The sequence below is a fragment of the Camelus ferus genome, chromosome 11 (genome assembly GCF_009834535.1).
Source record: "Camelus ferus isolate YT-003-E chromosome 11, BCGSAC_Cfer_1.0, whole genome shotgun sequence".
Lineage (NCBI taxonomy): Eukaryota > Metazoa > Chordata > Mammalia > Artiodactyla > Camelidae > Camelus > Camelus ferus.
The window spans coordinates 10,849,304-10,873,998 of NC_045706.1; the positions used below are offsets into that span (position 1 = coordinate 10,849,304).

Here is a 24,695-nt window from a genome sequence, read left to right on the forward strand (position 1 = left end):
GTCCCAGGGCTTTTTCATGAAACTTCGATTTGAACCTAGGAGTTCTCAGTCAAGCCTGTGTTCTAAACTACAACGTTCTCTTAAAGAGCACGGGGATGATTGAGTGAGTCAAACCCCCTGACACTAGGGAGACTCAGTGGATGTATGTCCCCCGACCCCTACAGGGACCCAGTTACATGAACAAGAGCCTTGCAGCCAGCTCTGTGCCCAGCCTGATGCCCCCATATAAGGCGCAGGGACCACCAACACGGGTCAGGTAACTCCTGCCTGATATCCATATGCTACCTGATTCAAACGGTTGAAAATATTCTATGTTAAAAGGCCACCTGTTGGTGATCTTTAGTGATAAAACTTCAACCTAATTCAGTAACCACTCAAGAAGCCTTAATGTTGAGATCCACTGACAATAGGTGCTCAAGTCACACACAAAAAGGTTACATTCTTTATCTTTGGTTCATCTAAAAAATAGTCCAGTAGGCTTTTTTTCCCCCCTATTTATACATTCAAGTTTCTAGAATCAGTGGTGTGTCAGCAGTCAGCTTGTACTCCTCCAATGAGTTCACCCCATAAAGATGTTGGCGGATTCCCATTGGAATGACTTCAACCTTTCTCATCAAGCTGAGAGTAGCAAGTATACCAGTGTGTATTTTTGTGTGGCATCGTCAGGCACCAATATTAAACTCAATACAGTCATGAGGAATTCAGTGCAGGGGCTCTTAAGTCAGTGTGCTCCCTGGGAGTTCCAAGATCTCAAGCCCATCTTTCTCTTCCCTCTCATTTTCAGGTTTCTTTGGCAAAGGACTTAGGAAAACAAAATCTAGCACATCTCTGCATTCTGGGGCTGTGGTCCTTCCTAAGCTCTTAAAAAACGTTGGCACAGAAAGATCTTCCAACAGTGACTTCTAGGAACCCATTCTCGGAAGATAAACTTGGTCCCGGACTGGCTTGGTGACTCAGAGAAGTGTCAGATAAAGATGACCCCAAGACTCATAGAACACATGCCCAATCTCCAGTGACCTGGACTCTACAGAACGCTTGGGCCAGCCTCAGGCAATACTGGGAACTGATTTCCTGGTGCACCTTTGAACCCTCTCAGCTCCTTGGTGAGGCCTGCGTATGGCTCGGGGCCAGGTGCACCTGTGCTGGGCACGTCTCCATTACCTGAGTTCATGGCCTAGTTTTCCCAGGTTCCAGCTTCAACCTGAGATGAAAAATGACCAAAACTCATTTTCTCGTGGGCAGTAGAGATGTTACAAATCCCAGAGCAGGCTTGTAAATGCATCCACCATTTCTTTTTCCTAAAGCCGGTGAGAGACCATCTTGCTGCTGCCACTCTTCAAAGGTTAGAAACCACAAAAGACATTCTGAGTTACATTATCACTTTATTTTCCTTTTTTAAAATGTAACATTAAAGTCATCCAACATACAGACATTCCTATGGCTCCTAACACATTTTATTCTACCTAAAGTTAAGTATTTTAGCTATGAGATGATGAAAATCATCCCATTAAAGTGGCAACACTTCTGAAAAATGGGTTTCCTGTTTAGTGATGGGAAATTGACTCCCCATCCATCCTCCAAAAAAACTCCTTCAGTCCACAGCTATAGGAAGACAGTTCACATCCACAGCTAACATGTGGGGCCCATGCAGAGAGAGGGCCCCAAAACGACAAGCAATGCGGTTAAACTTTTATAACAAGCAACTTCTTTATTTGTACAGAATAAGAATACGGAAGAAAAGCATCACTTTCCTTTTAGCCCTTTTATTAGTGTTTTGCCTACACCCAAGTTACTGTGTACCAAGCGGCTATGAATAGTAAAAACCAACTGATTTTCAGTCCCTGAAGTGCATGCAACTTAAAACTCCCTAACGCACACAATCAGTCCCCAGTCTCTGGGGTGGATTTTTATTTAGTGGAGACTACGGTGCTGCTGGGTTTGCAGCTGTGTCTGTTGTGAGGCTGGGGTTTGGAGCTGCTGCTTCCTTGGCTTCTGGGTGCTGGGTTTCGGTTTTGGGATCTTCTCCATTTCCAGTACTTTCCTTGCTCTTGTCTGCTGCCACGGCACCCATCTCCATGATTTCCTGCAGTGGCTGATCAGTTTCAAGGGAGCTGGGCTGGAGTTCATAAACCTGGACTTGGCCGGGGACATCTATTGCTTTCTGTTCAAGTTTTTCCAGGATGGTCTGAACCTTCCTGACACCATCTCTCCTGGCCTGGCGGACATCAGCTCTTCCTTCGGGGTCCACCGAATCCAGGGCCAGTAGCTCCTTGGTCAAATACTCTTCTATCATCAGGTACTTCTTGTCTGTCTTCTTGCCTTCAAAGTTGTCCACTGCCTGCTCCAGCCCTTGCACCTTCTCCAGGATGGCTTCTACTTTCAGCACACCTGGATGTTTCGGGGGCACCTCAGCTTCTCCGGGTTTGGGAGGTGCGGCTTCTACGGGGGCTGGGCTGGGGGCTGCTCTCTCTTCTGCAGCCACATTCTTAGGGGAAGAGGGGACAACAGAAGGGGCGGAGCTGGGAGGACAAGGCACCGGAGCAGAGGGAACCTTTACTTCCACCTTCTCAGAGGGAGGCGGGGGCTTCTGGGAAACAGGTTGAGAATTCACCTCCTTGCGGATCACCTGAATCGGGATGTGTCCAGGAAGGAGATCTGGTCCAGCTGCTGGGCCTGGCTTGCTTTCTGGTTTGTTTTCAGGTTGAGGAACAGGTGATGGTTCTCGATGAGTCATGGGCTGCTGAGAGGAGGCAAGGACACAGAGGTAGTTTTAGTAACTGGCTGGGAGTCACAGGTAGCGTTTGTAGCTAGGACTGACTGGAGGAAAACATAAATGACTCTTTAAAAGTTTAACAGTACAAAAGAGATTTTTTTAAAGTCAACCAACAGCTGTTAACAAAATAAAAATATGATATTAATCATGTATGTGACCAAACCACTGTAATGCTTCCATTTGTTACCTTGGTCTATTGGTCTGTTCTAACTGAATTTTTCTGGAGATGGTACCCTTACGGCAACAAAAGGAAAAACTTTTTCAAAAATGAAAATATCAAAAACTCATGCTGACTGCTGAGTTTCTTCAGCTCAAAGTCCTGGGTGACTCAGACTTTCAGGTGATGGAGCCTTGGAGTAACAATTGCCACTTGTCCTTCATTATGCTGCGTGACAGCCTCTGCTCAGGGTGTGACCTTCCCATCTCCTGTTTCAGAAAAGTTATAATCGTCTTCTTTTTGTTTAAAACTTAGGCAGACTCATGATTTCTGCCCAGACTGGTGTATTTTTGAAAATAAGGAAGATGCCTGGAATGGTTAACCCTGCGAGAATTTTGCTTGGGCACATCTGTGCCTGAGCTAACACTCCGCTCTGCAGCATCTGCGCTGACTACATACTGGCTACTCAGGCTGAGATACGCTTCAATGTGACTATAAACCGTAGCTATATTTTTTTAAAATGAACTATGCTTGAAAGAGAAGTATCTTGGCTCATTAAGCATTTAAGTGAACATCTAAAACGCCCTTAAAAATCTCACACACTCTGATTCCACCAACTGGGAAACAAGAGTTGCACTACATTATTTTTAAAGCACTCCCAGTTAAAAACACTAAATCCCACCATAATGTTCTGTTAGGTCAAATCTTTTCAAGCATCTAAAAAGGGATCTCCGGACAAGCTACAAAAGAGACACTACCACAGACAAACAAGGTTAAGGTCAGAGCTGAAGAGATCAGATGAGTATTTTCAAAATGCACAGAATACTGCAGAGATGCTGAATGGTAAGGGACTCATACAGGGCACCATGAGATAGGTGAGGAGGCTTTATGAGAGCAGCAAGACTGGCTTTTCCCTTGGAGGATGGGGAGAACCTGGATTGTGAAGGCATTTCAGGAAGCGGATTCAGCTTGAGTAAAGGCACCAAAAAGGGAATGATAGAATGAACAGGCCTGCGGAGTGGAGAAGGGGGATCAGTGAGGCAGGAGACGAGGCTGTGGCTGGGGTGTAAAGGGGGCTTGTGGGGCCCTGAGAGGGTGTGGCAGGCACTAAGACACCTGGGCCCCAAGTGGTGAGTGACACTGTGTTCTGTCCACCGTTTCCCACCATGGTGGCTGGAGTCTGCCCCTGAGGGCACAGCAATGGAGAATGAGCAGAAGGTATAAAAAGTACCAGCGGTTACAGCCCTCGCCTGTTTTCTGCAGATGATCAGCCATTTGCAGGATCTCACTTTCCCCAGTTACGTGTATGTAAACCAGGAGGGGCTGGCAGGGGGACTCAGGCACCCTGCACAGAGCTCCTCAGGCCCTGGACAGATGCTGTCACAGCCAGTTTGCCGACACCAGATCCCATACCTGAGGCCTGTCAACCACAGTGTGCACGCGGAGGGGCGATGGGGCGTGCACCGGCGTGCTGCTTCTGGCTGGAGAGCCCTCCCTGCTGGACGCACCCCGGACGGGTGACCGGAATGGGGATGCTGTCCACGTGGTCCGGGGCTCCCAGTCATCCCCCTGGATCTTGTGGTACACAGGCTGGTGGGTCTGGTATTCAGACTGCTGAGCTGGGTAGTGGGTCTTCTGGGCTTGGTGGAAGGAGGGCTGGGTTGCTGGCCGGGTGACATTCTGCTCGTGTATCACAGGGATGGGGATGTAGCCCCGGGGGAGCTGGTGACTGCCTAGGCTGCTCCTGCCGGAGGAGGACGAGGACGAGGAGTCCGAGGTAGCTGGAGACTGGGATCGCTGCAAGACATGAAGGGTAGACACACGGCCCATGAACGACCCTCTGCCTGACCCTCTGACATTGCTCCCATTATGTGCCTGCTCAGGGCAGCAGGTTTAATATGACCTCCCATCTGTGAGCCTTTCCATTTTCAAAATGTAGTGTTAAGACTGGGAGCTCAGGAATCAAGAGGCCAGGGCTCAAATTCTTAACAGCTCAATAGCTTCAGGAGCTGCATTTAAAACACAGAAAAGAGTACTTCCCTCACTGGGCTGGCTTCAGTGATCTGTGTATGTGCCCTTGCACAAGTGCCAGGAAGCGCTCACTACGTTTCATTTGTTGTTGTCACTTCACTTCCTCTTTCCTTAAACTCTTTTCCGGCTGATCTACAGAGGAGTCAGCCAGGCCGTGGGAACGCGTCCCCTGTGCGGACCGGGCAGGCCAGGCTGCTTTCACTCCCAGACCACCTGCTTTCCATTCTGGAGAACTGGGAGGGTGTTTCCCCAGCTGGCTTCTAAGGGTCCTGCTGGTTCAAATATGTTAAGATTTCTCTGATTGATGTGTCACTTTTGATTTTTACAACAAATATAGGAACTGCTTCTTCGAGAAAAGGAAAGAGCCACCTTGTGCCCCACATTAACTGTGATTTTTCACCCCTGAGCAGGCAGTGAAGCCAGACAGATCCCAACTCTGGACGCACCCAGGGAACGAGCATTTGTGCTCAAGAGCAGATCCGGGGGCTAAGATCTGGATTAGGAACTACTCTCTAGATATCACTGCATGAAGTGTTGACTTCAGGCTCCAAACCCTGTCGTAAAGCAGCTGCCTTCCTGAATTCTCATTCTGGGTTTCCTTTTAAACTGTGGGACACTGTGAGGGCAGGTATGCTGTCTCATTTTCATGTCAATATAGCTCTAAGTAGTTGATACTTACCTGTAAATACTGGACTGAATGAAATAACACAGAGGATCTCTATGTTTCTGATACAGAAAGCCCGCTGGGAGTAAGAGACATCAAATTAGGAGCCAGAAAGCCAGGGTTCCAGTTCCAGTGATGCCACTTCCAACTTGATGGTTTGGACCAAGCTATTTACCCTTCTGAGGCCCCATTCCTTAACTACAAAAATAAGCCACGATCCCTGCCCACTTGAAAAACCAACCTGTGAAACGCTGTCAAGCGACTTTTGCTGGGTGACCTCTGATGCCGCAGCCCAGGCCCAGACGCCCTGATCTCACCAGGTGCTTCCCTGGGGCGCCGTGTCAGCATCTGGGCAGGCAGGGAAGCAGGATCACTGGCACCCCCAGGTCGCAACCCAAAGGCCCACGAGACAGGCCTCTCCTTACCTCAGGTCCATGGGGGGCTGGCGGCGGGGCTGGCGCGCCTGCCACTGCCGGTCCACACTGCTTATCTGGCTGGGTGGTCTCCACCACACCCCGCAGAGGGGACTGGGACCTCTGAGGGGCCGCCACGGCCGCCTCGGTTTGGAACCGCTGTGCCCCGGGCTGGGGGTAGGCAAAGACAGGGTGCGGCTGCCGGCTCTCGGCGCCTTCATGGAGGACGGGGATGGGAATGTAGCCCGGCCGGAGCTGGGGGTACACAGCGCGCCCTTCCCTGGTGGCCAGCGGCCTGGAGCCCTCCCGCGAAGGCCCGTTTGCAGAGGACGAGGTTTCCTAACACAAAAAGAGAAGAAACACAGACCCATTAGCAATTGGGAAGAAAACAGCCCTGAAAAGGAGAAAGCACGGGGCTGAGCGCTCTGGTCTTCCGGAGTGATCATGGGGCCCACAGTGTCCGCCAGGACAGCTGAGCACAGACAGCGTGGGTACCATCCCTGACCCTCACTTCCTCCAGATGCTCCCCTCCACTCCTGAAGCTGCTGTCTGCCCAGCAGCCTAAGAACCAGGGACATCAAGAGAAAGCACGTGAGTCAAAGTGTCTGCTGAGCACGAGAGGTCCCAATTTCCCGAGCCGGTAAGACAGATTTCTTTCCTGGGTGACAAGGCAGCAGTGCATGTAGGAGAGTCACTGACTGTCCCCCAGATCTTCAGAGACCCAGGTCAGGAGGTGCGAGGAGGTTCAATTCCAACTTGCTAAATTATGGCCAGCTTCACCACTTCCTAAGAGGTCCTCGTGTTTCCCAAAGATACAGAGTTGTGCTGGACCCAGACAGGCCACAGCTTGGAAATCTGCAGCAGAGGGGCGGGGAGGGGGGCTGAGGGGGAGGCTGCCTCCTCAGGAATATTTTCAGAACAAGCTGCAAGAAGGGAGATACACGAGGAATGCAGAAGCAGCACTGGATGAGAACAAAAACCAGGGATTAGTTGTGCTGGTCCTATGATGCCAACAAAGCCTGCCTGGCGGGGAGCGGCTGGGGTCTCTCTTCTGTCCTGTCATGAAGTTCTCCCTTCAGCGGCCTGGCTATTTTGGGACCCTTGAGAAGGCCAAGTTCCAGATGTACCACAGAGAAAGATCTTGTTTCAGACAACAAGGCTGGCCAGTCACTCAGCGGGCAATGTCATTTCTCACCAAGCAGAGGCCGGGCAATGAAGCCAGGGACCCCTATGGCTTGTGGTCCTGTCTGGCTCCCGGGCACTAGAGGGTCCTTTTACAGAGGAGGGGGAGGAGGATTTGTGCCACTTACACACATTTAAGTGGATGAACTATTAAGAAGGAGCTTGATCCTCCCTTACGGAGGCATCTCTCTGAACAAACACCAAAGGCCAAGGCTCTGGGAGCTTCAGGGTACAATTCCCACTGGGGCAAAACTGGTCACAAGGAGGCAAAGCCCAAGGCTGCCCCTGGAATGCAGCCCTTTCAGATCCATGAACTGCTTCCCTCCTGCCCCAGAGGGCCTCCAGCACACAGGAGAGGCAAGGGTGTTGCCGTGTCCTTGGGGACACCAGCAGACAGGCACTCTCAGATTAGAATGCCCACGTGCTCAGGGCGGGGGCATTATTTTCGCCTGCTTAACTCTCAGGTCACCCAAGAGCAGGGAGTGGGTCCAGGCCTCACATTCAAAACCAATTCCTGCCACGAGACAGGCGCCAAAGGGAGGCAGCAAGAGGCACTGAAGGAACTCGTGCTGCTCGGTGCTGACTCACAACAGGCCGCCTGGGCAGTTCCTCCACTCGCTGGGGCACCCTTCCCTGCAGCCAGGAGCGGGGGCCCGGACAAGTGCTGGGACGTCGTCTCTCTGGCTTCCTCCCAGGCTCACACAGAAGCCTTGCTCCATCCGCACGGTCCATGGAGCTGGGTGGTTAGCAGCCCTTATCCGCTGACCAGTGCCTGGTGAACGTCCTGCTACCGAGCTGCGGGGTACCGTGGGATCACCAGACCAGCAAGGCACGACCCCTGCCAAGTAGGGGCTTACCAGGCAGTTTAAAGCTATATGACACAGACCGGAAGCAAAACTCCCTGGAAAGCACAGCGGGCCATGCAGATGGAGCACAGTGGGCCCTGCAGATGGGGCACCGCACCGGCTGTTCTACAGGGTGTGGCTTTCCTAGACGGGATGCAAATTCATTCTCACCTCTGCGAGTGACAGCTCTTTGATCTGGAGTGATTCTCTCAACCTCTGTGAGCCTTAATCCCCTTTTCTAGAAAATGGAGCTAGTAACACGCCCTCACAGGACTGTCGTGATGTTTTATGAGAGCACAAGAGGGATGCCCAGAAGGCAGAAACACGTGTGAATTCCCTCCCAACACAGGCACGTGATTATGCTACTCAGACCCCGAAATGTCCAAGGAATCAAACATGAAGGACAAAGTTAACTGGTGGTGACTGGAGTCAGAATGGTGGTTGCAGCTGGAGGAAATGGGATTGTCTCGGGAGGGTCCTGAAAGAACCTTCTGAGGATGGAAACGTCCTCTATCTTTTTCTGGGTGGTGGTGGGAAACGGGTGTACACCCACGTACAAGTCTCTCACGCTGTACACTTCTCTGGAACCCCCACCCTGCCCATCCTCAGCCACGTTCCACCCATACTATCTGGACCGAACAGATGAGGGCTGCCAACTCCACCATCCCCGCACAGCTGGCTGTTAGCTGTGCCCCCACCTCAGACCCTTCCAGGGCTGGAAACCTTAGACAGGCCTGGCTGGGGCTTGGCTCCTCCTGGGGAAAGCCCCTGGATCCAAAAAGTACTGGAGCCGGCCTGCCAAGAGCTGTACACTTAACGAATCTCACTGAATTTATTTTGTAACTTAGTTGAAAGAGAAAAGGGAAGAAAAAGGAAGGAAAAAGGGAAAGAGGGAGGAAGGACAATCCCTCCTGCCCAAGGGGCTGTGTCAGCAGGACTGCTTCCTGGAGCCGGTATCTGACCTGGGTCTCGGGAGCAGTACCACGCTGGGGTCACTGGAGGCAAGCGTGCAGCCACTGGAGGCAGGGGTGGGGGTGTCAGAGCAGCAGTGGGAAAGGCTGTGACACTTGAAGGTTAAGTGCTGAGCTGAAGAAGATAAGGCTGGAGGCCAGAGGAGGCCAGAGGGCCCCATGCCTACAGGAGGGACCTCAGCAAGATGGGAGGAACTAAAAGCAGAAACTAGGACACATTAGGAATGAGAGAAGTCAGGGATGAGAGTAAGGATGTGAGGGCAGAGCAGGGGCCGAGGGCATGGAGAGGAGGAGGAGAAGGAAGGGAAAGGCCGGGGGCTGGCAGGACAGGAGGGGGAGTGAAGGGAAAGGGCCATGGCCCAGGCTGCAGCTCTGCCCCTGGTCCACGAAAACGGTGCTGTCAGGGCCCAAGCTGGAAAGCAGAGTGGTCACAAGTGGCCTGGAGGCTGCTTTCCTACAGTCCTGAGGTTTGCACTCCTGGTTCAGTGTGAAATAATGACCCATTTACGCCCATTTAATAAAAAACGCACACATCTCTTCATGAGCATTGCCTTTCAAGGAAGGCAGGCTCCTTTGCCACTCTGGTGAGGACTTTGTTTAGAAAACACCACTTTAGGTAATTTAAAGAACCACGTCACTTCCACAGAATGGAAGACTAAACACTTCGACATGAATGAATAATTTAAACTGGAAATGAAATGCCCACCCATACCGGATGCCCACGCCACCGCTCATGTTTCTACTCTGCTCTCATGAGAGCCCTGTCAAGAGCAAATGCTTCCATCTTCACTAACCAAAAAGTGCCACCCAGGAGAATGACACTGCCCTTTCTGTCTTCTGTGGTGTTTTCATCATAACCTAGTGAAAAAAGATGTAATTTTTTAAAAGAAAAAAGTTTAAAATGTTTAATATTTATAATTCCCCTAGAGTATGACTAGAACATGTCTCTTCAGTCCCATGAGAAGTGTTCTCAAGTTCAAGCCCATGTCCAGAAAGAGCCTACTGGTTACACTAGCCAGCATCTTTTGTAGAAGACTCACTACCTGCCCCACCCTGACTTCACTGGGGCCTGGGGAACCTGCCCCCTGGAGGTTGCATTTCTGTGTGACACCATGACAGGGACGGGGCACTGTCACAGTGACCCAGCAGATGAGGCTGGGCCTCGCCTCCTCATCGCCGCCTGCCTCAGCTTATCCAGGAGCGGGGATGGCATTACAGGGGTGATTTTCCAGTCAGCTCAGCTCAGTATCCTTATCTTTGGGCAGGGACATCAGGAACACAGCCACACAAAATCCAATTAGGAAGTAAGAGCCTGACTTTCACTGCTTATCTCACTGCATTAATTTGTAAGATGCACTGGTAAATTCTTCTCCTTTGTACACTGAATTAAAATCCTCTGCAGGCCCCAAACAACTCCATGAGAAAGCTGGGATTAAAAAGCAGGAAAAATTTCCTCAGATGAGCCAAAATCTGCCCTATCAAGTACAAGTTATTATTATTAGACAAGCCTGGGGTCAGATTCTGAGCTTGGGTGAGCCTGTGGCTAACACAAGTCTTGTTTGCTTAAAAGCATATCTACTTTCACTACTGAATTTTAGTAACAATGTGGGTGCTAAGGGGACTGGTAGGAGACTTGGAAAGAGACTGCACTTGGTCCTAGAGCTGGATCTGCCCCTCAGTATGTGTGCTGTGTAAGCAGCTCACATCTCCCTGGATGTCAGTTTTCTCAGCTGTGAAATGAAGGGGAGGCTCAGATGTTCTGTAAAGCAGTGGTTCTCAGACTCTAGGAGGCATAAGAACACCCAGGAAATGCAAAAAAAGCACTCTAAGCTGAACCCCAACAAAGTCTGGCTCAGTAGGTATGTGGGGAAGCCCAGGCGGGACGGCACTGGGGACAGCGATCTAAATGAAGTTCCTTCCATGTCTGACATTCTCCGTGACCTCTGATTTCCAAGGTCTCTTCTGGCTCTAAACATCCTCACAGAGCTCAAAAACAAGGAAAAGTCGATGTCTCAGAAACCTAAAAATGACCACTCAGTCACACTGTTAAATCGTATCAGAAATTGCTGGAATTAAGGTGCCCCAAGGGTTCATGTACCAAGTGAAGAGGAGGAAGCTGCTGACCCCCCATGAAGGACTCCTTGTGCCTTAAAAGCCGGGTAGGACCATAAAAGCAGGGCAGGACCAAGTCCTGGGCACCTGCAAGGTATGCAGCCACCACTGAGCTGGGGTGTCGCACGTTCACGGCCTGAGCTGCTGCTTTGAGACCAGCCAGGGAGTAGGGTGTGCCTCAACCCAGCTACATATGGTTTCCACCCACACTGAGTGGCCAGTGAACCCTGAAAACGGCCTCCCGTGAGCCCCAACCTCAGTTCCGTGGTATAGTGCTCTTCTAAAAGTGGGCTCGACACCCACAACCCAGAGCTCCCGTCCGTGTGGTCTGGATGAAGGCGAACAGTGACGAAGGCACTCTGCGGGCTGCCCGGCAGCACCTCGGCCCCGACGGCCGTGGAGTCCTAAGTAGGACACAGATTCTATTAACTGGGTTTTTAGGCCAGAAGAGCCTCACACTGGTCAGGCAGTGACTTTTACTAATGACACTTCAAAACTTCTAAAACAGGGGGAAAAAGCTGGAGGGAAACAGGAATCCTGGAACTCCCTATGTAGCCAGGACCCAGATCAAAACGAAGTGGTGTGGCTTACTTCCATGAGGCAGGAAGCAAAACAAAAGGAAAATTCCTTCTAAAGCACAGAGAGCCGAGCTTCAACACCCTGTCAAAGCTTTCCATGTGGTATTACCGGCCATAGAAATGGAACAGGTATTACTGCCAGTGGGTTGTATCAACAGACATCTCCATCCCCACAGCCAAGCTCAAAATTCCCACTGGAATGTGGTAAAAGGTCTTTTTCACTGCACCCAGCCCTGTTTGGGGCATACACGGACCCTGGACAAATTCTGAATAATAAGCAGAATCCACATCCACCAAGTCTGTCTGTAGGACTCCTAGTGAGACAAGTGTCTGCTGCCCACCAACTCTGTAAGCAATCTAGTCCCAAGTGACTGGAGGCTTTATCTGATATGCCCGTTATTAAAGTATGTGTACCTGATTCTGGGATTACTGAGTTGGGGTCCCTGTGTGTTTCTATTAGGGAAAACTTTTTTTTAAGATGAAATTCAACATTGCTTCTTTTTGCAGCAGGAGTCCCCGTCTTCAAGTTGCCATCCTGGACTCCAATCCCGCCCTGCTGCTCACCAGCTGTGTGCCCTGGAACAGGACTCCTTGCTACTAAGACTCAGTTTCCCCAGTTATAAAAATCCTCGTGCCTGCCTGGGATTTTTGCAAGATTTAAGTGAAATAAGGCAAGGGAAAGTCTTTATAAACTGTGAGCTGTCCCATGCCCTACATAATCACCTTCCTCCATTCCACAAATAGTTACCGATGGACCCAGCTTTTCCCAAGCAACAGCTGGCTGAGCTTACTGCTTACAAAGTTGTGAATCTCGGTCTAACTCCTCAGTGGTCCACCAAGTTGCTAATGAGCCTGCTAGAGTTAGAAGCCCCTTTATCTGAGCGTCTTAAGAGCACTAATTAGCAGGGATGTCATTTTCTCTGCTAAGAACTGTATCTGAAGTCTCACAACCTGGAAGCAAAGACAGCCAAAAACAACTCTAGGGGCCCACGCCCTAAACTTCCCTCTCCCTCCAACAGGCCCCAGGCTCTGAAGGGGCCTTGCAGACAACCTCACCACTGAGAATCATCACCCGCTTGCAGTGACCGAGTCTCCTTGCACCCCTCCCCCGAGACCTAGGGGACAGAGTCAAGCCAGGCTGGAGCAGGACCACTTGGGAGCAGAACATCTGCTGCTGTCTCCCCAGCACCCTCAGTGTGCCCCTCCAGGGCAAGCCAGTGTCCCGGCCACAGCTGGGTAGGTCCCCTGCTTGGGGCTCCCAACCTCTGGAGCCCTCCTCAGGGATTCCACGGAGCAGATGTGGCCAAAGGTCACAAGGGAAGTTACTGCAGAACCAGGCAGAGAACCCAGGTCACCAGAGTCCAGCTCCTGAACTCAACCCTTTCTGGGAAATTAAAAACCATCTACTTCCTCTTCAGAGAAGAAAAAAAGAGTAGAGATTTGCTTCAATCAATGCAAAGCCACGAATCACAGATGGAAAAGTACCTGAGATTTCTATATCAGGAAGCAAACTCTGTCTGAATTTAGGTAAAGAGACTTCCTCATGTGCATGGGTACATTTCCATGGGCTTCTCAAGGTCTTGTCTCATATTCAGGTAGAACACTGGTCACTCACTGGGCTCCTCCATCTGTGAGACGCCAACCATGCAAAGCGTGCTGTTGGTATCAGGGTGCTGGACTTCACTAGACATGCATTTTATACAAATCACAATTTCTCAAAAGAAAAAAAAATCTCCAATTCATCAACCACAGCTCAGGCTAGGGCTCTGACGGATGGTGGCAGCCTGGTGGCGGCGCGGGGGGGCAATTCCTGGGGGACGCTCCTCCCCACCCTAAGCAGCTTCTCAAAGCATTCCTCCTCCAACAACCACACTGTCCCAAGTGGGTGCTGGCAATTAGAGGCCCCCTCCCTCTCCTTCCACCCACAGAGACATTTCTGCCCCTTAGAGCTGGGTCTGGTACACATGCACAGGAGGCCCCTCACTAACATGGCTCCATTTGCCAACACCGGCTAGGCACCTGTTCTTGCCTGGCACTGTTCCTATGCCTGTGCCTAGATGTCAGGGGAGACCCTCCCCACAAGCAGTCAGGGGTGAGGGTAAACATAGTGTCCCCTCTAGCAGAACACAGGATACACAATTCCCCTGGTCTGTCTTGGGCAGAGGATCCAAGGTGAGTCCACAGGCTGATGGGGCTGTGGGCTGCAGGTCTGGCTGAGGCTCCAGAAGGCCAACAGCCTTCATCTGACCCCCATGCTGCATCCCTGAGTTACTGCCCAGCTACTACTACCCTCATGAGGGGCACAGGAACCCCTAGGTGACCGTGCTGAGGGCATCCAGATACTAGTGGAAGGCGAGCCAGCTACAGGGTTCAAGGTGGATAAGAGGAAGCCTTGCTTCTGAGAAACAAGATTTCATATCTATCTGGGAATGGACAGAACCACATCCAGCCAGAACGTCCACTGGGCAGGGAAGCCAACATAATCTGTCTGTGAAATCCTTTCTGACTTCTTGGTGAAGGCTGGGATTGTCTCCACAGACTGCACATACGTGTCAGGTCAGGCACTGGCTCATCACCTTCCATGCACCATCCCTCCAATCCTCAGACCCTGCTGGATGGGTACTGGTGTGTGCCCATTTCTCAGAAGGGGAGAGTGAGGCTCAGGGAAGGTGAGTGATTCACCTGAGATCACCAGAACCCAGGTTTGCCAGATGCCAAGGCCAGGGATATGTTAACACTTTCACTATTCCTGCCACATCTGTACACTGTATGATAACTGTTTGTGGCTAATGTCTTCAAACCCTTCATCTTCCAGGGGTTAAACGCAGCAGGAGGGAAAGCATTTCATTTCAGCCGGTGGAGCTGGGCTGAGGCTCAGACCTGGAACATTCAGTACGAGTGTGCTCTGGGTCAGGGAGCCAGGCTCCATGCTGAGTCACTGCCTGGCTGAGGCAGGGCAGCGGCAGTGAGGGCACCCAGCTCCGTTCTGAGTCACCACAGCCCCGAGACTCCACACACGCCCACTCGGGGCCTCTGGAGGGAGAAAACCCAGTTCTACCCCAGCAGGAGGGCTGGCTGGTCCTGCTCTGATGATAAGGATCCATGGGATAATTTGGAAGATTCAAAACGTGATGTGGCTGCCTTCTCTGCTACACACACGTTCTCTCCTGTCTTCTTGCCATTTCCATTTCTGAACTATCCATCCATTCATTCACTGTCCAAGAAGAATTTTTTAACTGAAAAGGACTACAACTCCACTTTATTTTATTTTTACAATTTCACTTTAATTCAAATTAAATTTTCAAGAAACCAAGGAAGTTATTTTGAAATAGGAAATGTTTGTTCTTCAACAGGACGCTAAGGAATTTTCAGTGGGAAGTCTCACCTCAATCACTAGGGACACAGCTCTGTGCCGGGAGCTCTCGGGAGGTACGCTGTGGACAGGCTCCTAGTGTAGGCAGTCCGCAATCTACAATTCTGGGCCCTTCGGAACTGACAGTGAACGAGAAGCCTCACTCTGCAGTGTCTGATCTTACTGCCAGCCACACACACACACAAAAAAGCAAAAACAAAAACAAAAACTGAAGAAAGACGCCTTCCACAGCGCTGGGGCCGCTGTCTGCAGCTGTAGACCAGCGGCGTCTGGCTGCTGTCAGCAACCAGCCTCTCCGGCAGGCCTGCTCCAAGATGCTGTGTCACTGGTGGGGACAAAAAAAGAGCTTCTCCAGATCCGTAAGGATGAACTTAGGGAATCAATACCAAAGTCCCCTGTGGAGAAAAGGTCATTCAGAAATTCCATAAAAAGGAACCAATTCCCGGGGAACATCTGCGAGCCCAGGACAACACTGATCAGGAGCCAACAGAAGGCTTCTCAAGACACACTTCAATACCGGATGCTTTTCTTCAAGCAGCCTGCCCGCTCCGGAGCCCGGGCCCAGGTTTTACTCTTCTCCACACAGATCCGTTTGATTTTACTGAGCTGGTAGACCCTGCCAGGCCCTGAGACGCAGAAAGATGAAAGAGATGCAGACTCTGCCTCTGGAACACTCAGCCCCAGCCCGCAGGGACTTGACCCCAAGGCAAGGCAGAAAACTGCTGGCCTTTTGGAGGAAAGATTCAAATTAAAGTGATGTGGAGTCCAGAGCAGGGGCAGCCTGCTTCTAACCAGAGAGATGCAGGAAATGCTCTGTGGAAAAGGCACTGAAGGAGGAAGAACTGTCTTCCATGGAGCATTTCACACAGTGACATGCAGGGAGCGGGCACTCAAAAATCTTGGATAGGATGGATAAGTAAGTGAAGACTGGGGCCCATCTTCTAAGCTCAGACCCAGGCTCAGGAAGTGAGCCAGCATTTCTCATCAGCTGTAAAGAGGCAGACGCAAGGCTGTTTGCCACCGGGGCTGTGCTGGCGAGCTGGGAGTATAAAGGACTTTCGAGAAGCAGCCAGGCCTACTAGTGGCAAGTCTGTGTCACCTGGGGTGGGGGTAAACCTCTGGCCACAACAGTCTTTCTGTTTTGTCATAGCTGACAGTCCTCAGGCCAGGCAATCCTCTCTCTCCAAATCTGTTTCCTCAGGCGTAAGGTGAACCTGATAATTTCTACCTTAGTGAGTGCTTTGAGGATTTAAAGAGATAAGGTTTGTAAAAGCACCCACCTGTGTCTGGCATATATATATACACAGACAGACAAAACAATAGATTCATTCCTTCCTAAAGAAATGCTCTCTCATTAAGCTTCTGCAAGCTGCCTGTCTTGCTGAAAAGCTGCCAAGGCCCCCAAAGAAACTGTCACAGAAATATGCGAAGACTTAATAACACCCGGTATCTCACACGTCGCACAGTGCCAGACAACGGCTGGAGATCAACTTCCACATCTGCAAAAGGAGGGGATTTAGAGCTTAGCTTCAGAAGTCCAGCTGTGGGTCTGAGAGCTGAGGCACAAGCCGATCACAGGGGTACAGACTTGATTCACAAGCAATGTGGAGCTGGGAGGGGCTGGAGAATTCCACAGGCAGGTATGAGAGAGGTTTCTTTGGCGTCCACCAGCACTAAAGGGTGCTCAGAGGTTCCTGACAAGCAAGGCCCTCATCTTCTGCTCCCAGTTTTCCTATGTAAGGTGTCTTAAATATGTAACAGCAACATCAAGACAGAAAAAAATATGAAGGAGAAAGGGCAAGTTTGGATTATAAAAGGTTTCCTAATTTTTATGAAAAATACCAAATCATTTTAAAATGTCAATACGAAGTAATAAACATGTAAAGTAGTTTATATAAGGCAACTGTGTGTCATTCCAGAAACAAGGACAACGCTAATCAAGCCTCATGGGTGGTACGTAGCTTTCTGACTCACAAGCAGCCACAACTGCATCAAACGACTAAGCCTTCCAGGCCCCTGGCTAACGTCAAACACCGCCATGGTTCCTGCGCACTGATTCGACCCTTTTAAAGGGCAAATATACGTCACGAAACAGGGGACAAGCTATGTTCAGTTCTTGCATAAGCCAAACACGGACTGTTCTCCAGAGGGGAAAATGAAAGCCCTGGATGAGGTGGACGCATAAGGCATTTGGCTGTGTTCTTTATCCACCCCCAACAAATCCCTATTCATCAGGCATTAAGAAATTTGCTTCAGAGTAGCTGCAACTTGCTGGAAATACAAAGGAGAGAAGGGCCACTCGCTTCCTGACTGTGTTCTGATTCTAAGAGGCACAAGAGCTTGCCATCGATCTGCAAAGAGCAAGATGATCTCATCTTTAAGAACATTCAGGAGGCTCCGCTGAACATGAAGCAGAACAGATGGGTCTCTCTACCTCAGCTGTAACTCTAAACATTTCCAGTTTCCTCTGAAAGGATGTTTCTACCTGTCTGTCACAGAGCCTGAGGAGAATCTGTCAAATTACTGTGGTGAGATTCAGCCGGGAGGGCAAGACAGGAAGGAAAGGCTCTGGCTTGCTTCTTCCTAGGGTTCAGGAGGGTCTCAGGACCACCTCCCCCACCCAGCACTGCCACTCTGCCAGGCTCCACCCCTCTCCACGCCACCCCCATCATCACACCCCCAGAAGCCATGTGCCAGGCGAGTTTTACCACAGAGGAATGGAGGCTTGGGAGATGGCCCTGCGGGTTAGACGTTAAGCAGGCGCCCTTAAGGATGCCAAGGCCTGCACAGGCGCACACTAAGTCACAGCCTCCCCACCCTCCTACTAAGTGGGATCATCATCCTTCAGTGGCTCCCAAGTGCCAGCCTGGCAGGATCAAGAACCATCAGGGAAGCTCTTTTGACATACTGATTTCAGGACCCTACTCTGAGTGGTTCGGATTCAACAAGGGGGTGCGCAGCTGGCGATCTGTGTTCGGCAAAGGCTTCCCTGGAGACTACCAGGCTTGGGAATCTGCCAGGGCTGGGGATCTCCGAGACCTGCAGAACTAGAATGGCCCTGGTCTCCAGGGAGGAGGGTCTCCCTCTGGCCCCAGGGAGGTTTGTGAGGGAGCAGCCACACTCCCAAGTATCTGGCCTCCGTTTATTTAGCAAGGAGAGCCTGGAGGAGCGGCTGCATGGAAACTGTACATCTCCTGACTTCAAGGCGGACACCGGCCTCTCTGCCAGAGAAGGGGCCTGGACGGGTATGAACTTGCCAGGAGATTAGTGGGAAGCCCACGTGTGCAGAAAATCGATATCCAGGAAGACTGCAAGTGGGGAGGTTCAGTTGCTCAGACTGCAGCTGGATAAAGCCCAAAACCTTTGCCTCTAGCTGTCCTGGGTCTGCAATGAAGGGCAAGACACTTGCTTTCACTTGCCCCCTCTGTAAAAATGAGGAAGAGTCACTCTAACCACTGCAGGGGAATGGGGAAGGATCAACTGCAGGACAACAGAGTATAAGACTAAACCAAACACAAAGTTCTAGTCTTTTTCTTCTTTCCATGAAAGCCATTCCTTTACCAGCATGGTTAAACTGTAAATACCCAGAAACTGTCTTCCCTGACAGACAGCTTTCTCTGTTTTTCATGCTCAATGAATAGCTCTTTACTGATTGACAGCATCTCTTCTTGAAGGTAGGGATGCTAGAGGGTAGGGGGTGGGGTTCTCTTAGCTCAGTTTCTCTAAAATCCCATTTTGTTTTCCGCCAGAGCCCTTTTCTCATTACACATTAAGAAACTAATTTTCAGTATAACTAATAGTGAAGGATCCTCCACTGTACTAACTCTGGAGTAAGGTGACGTTTGTGTAAGTGAAAGTGAATTAGTCACGTAGCTGTTCTGAGTATAACAAAGCACAAGCTTGAAAGTAATGAAGCCCACAGAACTAATGAACTGAATGCTAGCTTTCTCCTTACGTTCTGGTGCCGTGCTGACAAATCTCAGGTAACCAGTTCTGTAAAGAAAGCCCTTTTCTTAAGTTGATCACATCCAGACATCACTATACAAGTAGTCACAGCACAGAATTCAGCTACCTAATACTTGGTGGTCAGGAGGACACAAAAGTAATCAAGCTTCACAGTTTCATAAAAATTTAAGACTCTTCTACCTTCTTCTGAACACATACACTGCCTCTTATTAGGATGTTCTGGTGTAGTTCTCTCTTTGCTACTGGTATTATCTGAGTGGCCTTTGGAAACACACTTGAACTCTCTGGGTTTCTTTCTCAGAAAAATAGAGGCTAAGCTAAAAGATATTTAAGGACGTTTCAACTTTAAAATTCTGACTGTTAAATTTTCAAATCAACTTTTCCATCATCAGACTTCTGATTTAGTAGCTCCTATTTTCTACTTATTGAGAACAGTAATAGTAACTCAACCTGTTTTTTCTCCCTTACGGAGGTTTATGAAACCACAGCCTAACCCATTCACCAAACGGGTGCCCAAAGATCCCAACCTGCTGGGTGAGTTTCATGTTGAAAACAAAGTGCCAGCATGGTGGGACTTACACTGCACTCGCAGCGGATTTGTTCAAACTTGATCTTCACTCACCATGAAGGATACCAGTGGATTTTGACTGTCCCTGTGTCTACAAGAAGGAAGCCTTAAAAAGATAGTTTTATTTATTTATTTATTTATTTTTGCTTCAGTAAAGATCTACATTCTTGGAGACCACAGTAACTGAGTTGGTTTGAAGTGAGCATTAGTTTCACCCAATATGAGGTGAACAGACACACAAAAAAGTGTATATAATTATGCCCATTCCAGGTAATTACAGCCTCTTGTACTAATTTTCAGAAATAAATACACAATTAATTTCTTAAATGTAAGCTGTTGAATATACAATGTCTCACTGTTGGGCACCAGAACTTTATCAATATTTTGAAGAAAAAATGCATAAAAATGAAGGTGGATCACATAGATCTCTCTTCGAAAATAATAATTTATAAAGCATTTTTAATTTCGTGAATTTTTAAATCTTCAAAGTAAATTACCAACTCTTTATGACTTTTATTTTTATGAGACAACATAACTCTACCCTTTCTTTAAGTATATTTCTTTTTGCCAAGCTTTATATTTTGAAAAAGCTCAAATTTATAGAAAATTACAAGAGGAGTACAACTAATTACAATTTAAAAAAATTAATAGACTCATTCCAAGTTTATATTTTCAAATTTTCATGCTCCTAAGAAGTATATATTCTTGCATATATGTAAATGAGGCAAACCTCTGTATCCACGAAAGTATTACTACTCAGCTATCTGTGTGTCAGAAACAAATTCTAGGTATTTTAGTAACGTAACAAGGAAGGGAATATACTGCCATTAAAAAAAAAATCTCTCTCTCCAGTGTGAGGCAATGTCTAAGGCAACAGCCAACTAGGAGACAGTCCACATCTTTAGTTTAGAAATTGCCTGGGAGAACAGCATCTTGTTTTTAACAAGTCATATTAGAATATATTCTTATTGAAAACAGTTTCAAACAGTAATACAATTTTAATTTTATATACAGAAAGAAAGAAAAAAAAGGAATGTATTTACATCAGTCTCCTGAGTCACTCTGTGCCTGACACCGGAGAGTGAAGTCAAGATATCCTCAACCAAGTACAGTAACTTTAGGAGGTAAAATTCCTAAGAGACTCTAAAAGACCCCCCCCCCCCCCAAGCTTGCCAATGGCCCCCTGGCGTCCGCCGAAGCGCGATCAGCAGAGTGAAATCAGTCTCAGCCCTGGAAGACGGGAGGAGGCCACAGCGGGGCCTTGGCCTGGGCCTCCGATACTGAACAGGCCGCCCGCCCCTTGCCTCCTGGCCCATGGCCCCTCGAAGCCGGTAGACTGGACTTGGCGCCACCATGCGATGCGGGTCGCACTTCCCGCCCGACCCCCGTAAAACAAATGCAGCCCAGGGAGGACAGTCCTCTCCCGGGCCTCCCCTCGTCCGGACGCCAGCCAAGGGCGGGCCTGGAGAGGGGGGTTGTAGGGGCGTAGCAGGCCGACCCCCCTGGGAGCTGGTGTCCTGGGGGTCCGTGCGTCCCAAGTGGCCTTCACTGATCTCCGGGGTACCGGCGCGGGCGGGCTGCGGCCGGAGCACACCTGGCGCTTCGCGTCCCCGCAGCCCGGCCCAGTCCAGCCGCCCCTGCCCAGCCTTGTCCCCGCCGCCCGCCGTCTAGGAGGACCTCTGGCCAGGGTGCGGCGCGGGCCCTGCTCACCTTGGGGCCCTCGGTGGGCACGCGCGGGTCATTCCACGTCGTGGTGCGGCTGTTGTGGTCCACGAAGAAGGGCCAGCCGGTCTGCGGGTCGATCTTGATCTCCCAGCCCGGGGGCAGAGGGTCGCGGTCGCCGGCGCCGTTGCCAGACGCCATCTGCACCATGGGCGAGTGGGTGACAGCGCTCATGTTGGGTCGGGGTCAGCCCGGTGGGGCGGCCGCCGGGGTGCCGAGTCGCGGGGTGCTGGGGTTGCGGGGTGCCGAGTCACGGGGTCGCGGGGTGCCGGACCTCCAGGCGCAGAGTCGCTCGCTGGCTATAGCCGGAGCTAGAGTCGTGCGCGCCGCCGACGTGTCCGGGAAGCCGGCGCCGGGCACCTTTATGAATTAAAGGAGGGGGTGACGTGGCCGGAGAGGGCTGGAAGTGTCTGGAAATAGCCTCCTCACTGCCAAAGGGGAAGGAGGAGATAAAGGGAGGTAGCAACTGGCCGGCTAGAAACTTCTGGTCCCATCCAGAGAAGTTGGCGGCGGCGCTGGTTGGATGTGGAGCTCCGCCCTGAGTCATCGGCTATATCCGTGGCGGGGCGGGACGTGGGCGGGGCGCGGGCGGGGCCTCGGTCCGGCCGCCCCTCCTCCACCCCTCCACCTCCTCCCTCGCCCCAGCTGGCCGGGTGGGTGTCCCCCGGCCCAGATCGCCCCGGGGTGGGCGGAGTTGCATCCGCGGGATCCGCCTGCTGCTGGCCGGAGGGACAAGCGAGCCCCGGGGACGGCGTATCTTGGGCCAGTTTCGGTTTTCAGACTTGCTCCCTCTTCAAGACATGTAGGTGTTCCCGGGACTGGGAGTTCCGCGCGCGGGACATCTGCTGCGGCTCCTTCGTGTAAAAACAAAGTCATCGTTAGACTTTAAAGTGGATTTAAACTAGGGTCTCTCCCACCTCCCCTTTGCACTCCCATATATTGATACGCGGGGACACTGGCCTCCCGCAGTTACGATTTAATCACTTCCATGGGCTTAAGGGCCGTCCGAAAGGAGCGCTGGAATGTTGATCTGGCACCATTAGCGGAGCCAGGGAGAAAATGGAAGTACAAATGGAAACTCACCTGCCTTCTTTCTGAAACCTAATGAGAGAAAGATTGCATCAGCCCATGGTTTTATGCTCCTGAACCTCATATCTCAAATATAGAAACTATCATTGCAGTGAATAACTTTAAGGAAAAAACACAATCTTTTGAGTTTTGGTCTTTTTTATGGTAGGGGTTGGTTCTTGCTAACTTAAATCTTACCCTTCATTTGGGAAGTAGGGAACAAATCGAATCATGAACAAATTCTGTTTGGTTGCTTCAGTGGTGGTCACACTTGTAACTCAGCCAAGCACCTGGATTCCTCTGGGAGAGACAGTGCCCGCAGAGGAAATGGGGGGGGGTGTGTTCTGTTTTAGATCCTTAGGCACGCAGACTCATTCCCTTCCCCAGAAACATTCTGGAAAAGTGACTTGGACTAATGTTGGGCCCAATTTTCTAACTTAAATGCAGAGAACACCCTGGAACCCTCAGAGACAATACATCTTGTCTCTTGCTGCTCTCAAATTACTCTGTTTGGAGCAAATGCTAGAGAGGCTTGCCAATCATTTCCAATGGAATGATTCTCACATAGGTCTACTTACCAGCTTTTAAGTACAAACACTCACTTCCGTGAAAAAAGAGATGATGAAGCCCCAGGAGCTGACTTAGGTCACCAAACACACAAAAGACTTACGTAAAAACCCAAATGCCAGTGCACTAATTTACCATAAGAAGTATTACTATTCAATAATAAGGAGCTGGACCTTCGAGTACGCTATTCAGTGGCTGTCTTATTCTTTCTTATTTGTGACGCTCTAAGCACAAGACTGGGCCCAGAATCCATATTCAATAAATACTGATGTTTATTGAAGATTGACTCCAAAGTGAATTTTTATTTCTATCATCTTCCTTTGTTCAATTTGCTTTCCACTACAACTACATTTAAACACTGGGAGCACTGTTTGTTTGTTTGATTTGCTAGACAGAAGTAGGGAGGAAGCAAGTTCCTCTGGGATTAACATAGCTTCTTCTGAGAGTTATATTCCACCGGGACTTCAAGTGGGTCTGTCTAAAATGGAGCCATAAGTCTTGGAGAACTGCCTGGAAGAAGCTCCTTTGAGCCATGCTGAATAATAAATAAGCAGCCTGTCTGTCCCTGGTGGCTTATTTTCCTTCTAGGTCTTAGGATGCTCTTTCTTCAGGTGCTATAGACTGAATGTGTTTCTCAAAAATTCATATGTTGAAGCCTATTTCCTAATGTGATGCTATTTGGAGATGGAGACTTTGGGAGGTGATTGAGGTCATGAGGATGGAACCCTTATGAATAGGTTTAGTGCCCTTATTAAAAATACCCCAAAGTGTTCCCTCACTGCTTTCTTCCACCATGTGAAGACACAGTGAGAAGATAGCTGTTTCTCTGGCCCCTACCAGACACCAGATCCGCTGGTGCCTTGCTCTTGGACTTCCCAGCCTCCAGAACTGTGAGAGAGAGAGAGAGAGAAAAAATGTTGTTTATAAGCCGGCTAGTCTGTGTTATTCTGTTATAGCAGCCCCAATGGACTCAGATACCAGGTCTTCTGGAGTTTACTTGCCCAGATTGGAAGCTTAAACATGACCCTGAATTTCCCTCTTTCTTTTTCTTTCCTTCTTTCCTTCTTTCCTTCTTTCTTTCTTTCTTTCTTTCTTTCTTTCTTTCTTTCTTTCTTTCTTTCTTTCTTTCTATAAACTTTTTTTTTATTGAGTTATAGTCATTTTACAATGTTGTGTCAAATTCCAGTGTAGAGCACAATTTTTTAGTTATACATGAACATACATATATTCACTGTCACATTTTTTTTCGCTGTGAGCTACCACAAGATCTTGTATATATTTCCCTGTGCTATACAGTATAATCTTGTTTATCTATTCTACATATGCCTGTCAGTATCTACAAATTTTGAACTCCCTTCCCACCCCCTCTCCCCCTGCCCTTTCTTTCTTAATATCTAGTCATCACCAAATCTGTAGATTCCATCACCTTGGCATTCCTTGTTTCTGAGTATCCTTCTCTTCCTTCAATGTCACCAGCCTAGTCCAGGTCCCTGTAATCTCTCATCTGGACCCTGGCAATGGTCTCTAATGTTTTCCATGTCAAATCCGTTGCCCAAATGGCAGCCAGAGTGACCTCTTCAAGCACGAATGGCATGCTCTTTCTCTGGTTAGAATACTTTAATGGCTCCCCATTGCCCTCTTTATATCCAGGTCCACACTCCTTGGCCTGGTGTACATAAGACCCTTCTTCCCCTCCCCCGGTGCT

The 24,695-nt window shown here is 49.7% G+C and overlaps 1 protein-coding gene across 2 annotated transcripts; it reads right to left on the bottom strand.

The window, feature by feature from the left end:
- Positions 1-1,362: 1,362 nt before the first annotated feature.
- Positions 1,363-21,853, bottom strand: BAG3 (BAG cochaperone 3). 2 transcript variants are annotated; one of them, XM_032490782.1, is made up of 4 exons: positions 21,344-21,853; positions 6,051-6,377; positions 4,344-4,727; positions 1,363-2,737 (listed from the first exon to the last, which is right to left on the bottom strand). In XM_032490782.1, the coding sequence occupies exons 1-4, from the start codon at positions 21,527-21,529 to the stop codon at positions 1,922-1,924; spliced, it is 1,713 nt and encodes a 570-aa protein (XP_032346673.1). In that variant the 5' UTR covers positions 21,530-21,853; the 3' UTR covers positions 1,363-1,921. The 2 variants fall into 2 exon arrangements, with proteins under 2 accessions (XP_032346673.1, XP_032346672.1); XM_032490781.1 differs by having other exon boundaries at positions 1,363-2,740.
- Positions 21,854-24,695: the final 2,842 nt, after the last annotated feature.

Excerpts from the sequence above, each read along its gene's own strand:
- BAG3 (XM_032490781.1), bottom strand. The coding sequence starts at position 21,529 with ATGAGCGCTGTCACCCACTCGCCCATGGTGCAGATGGCGTCTGGCAAC. Across the intron at positions 6,378-21,343 it reads TGCCCACCGAGGGCCCCAAG|GAAACCTCGTCCTCTGCAAA; the intron begins GTGAGCAGGGCC and ends TTTTTGTGTTAG. Across the intron at positions 2,741-4,343 it reads CTGTGGTTGACAGGCCTCAG|CAGCCCATGACTCATCGAGA; the intron begins GTATGGGATCTG and ends GCCTCCTCTCAG.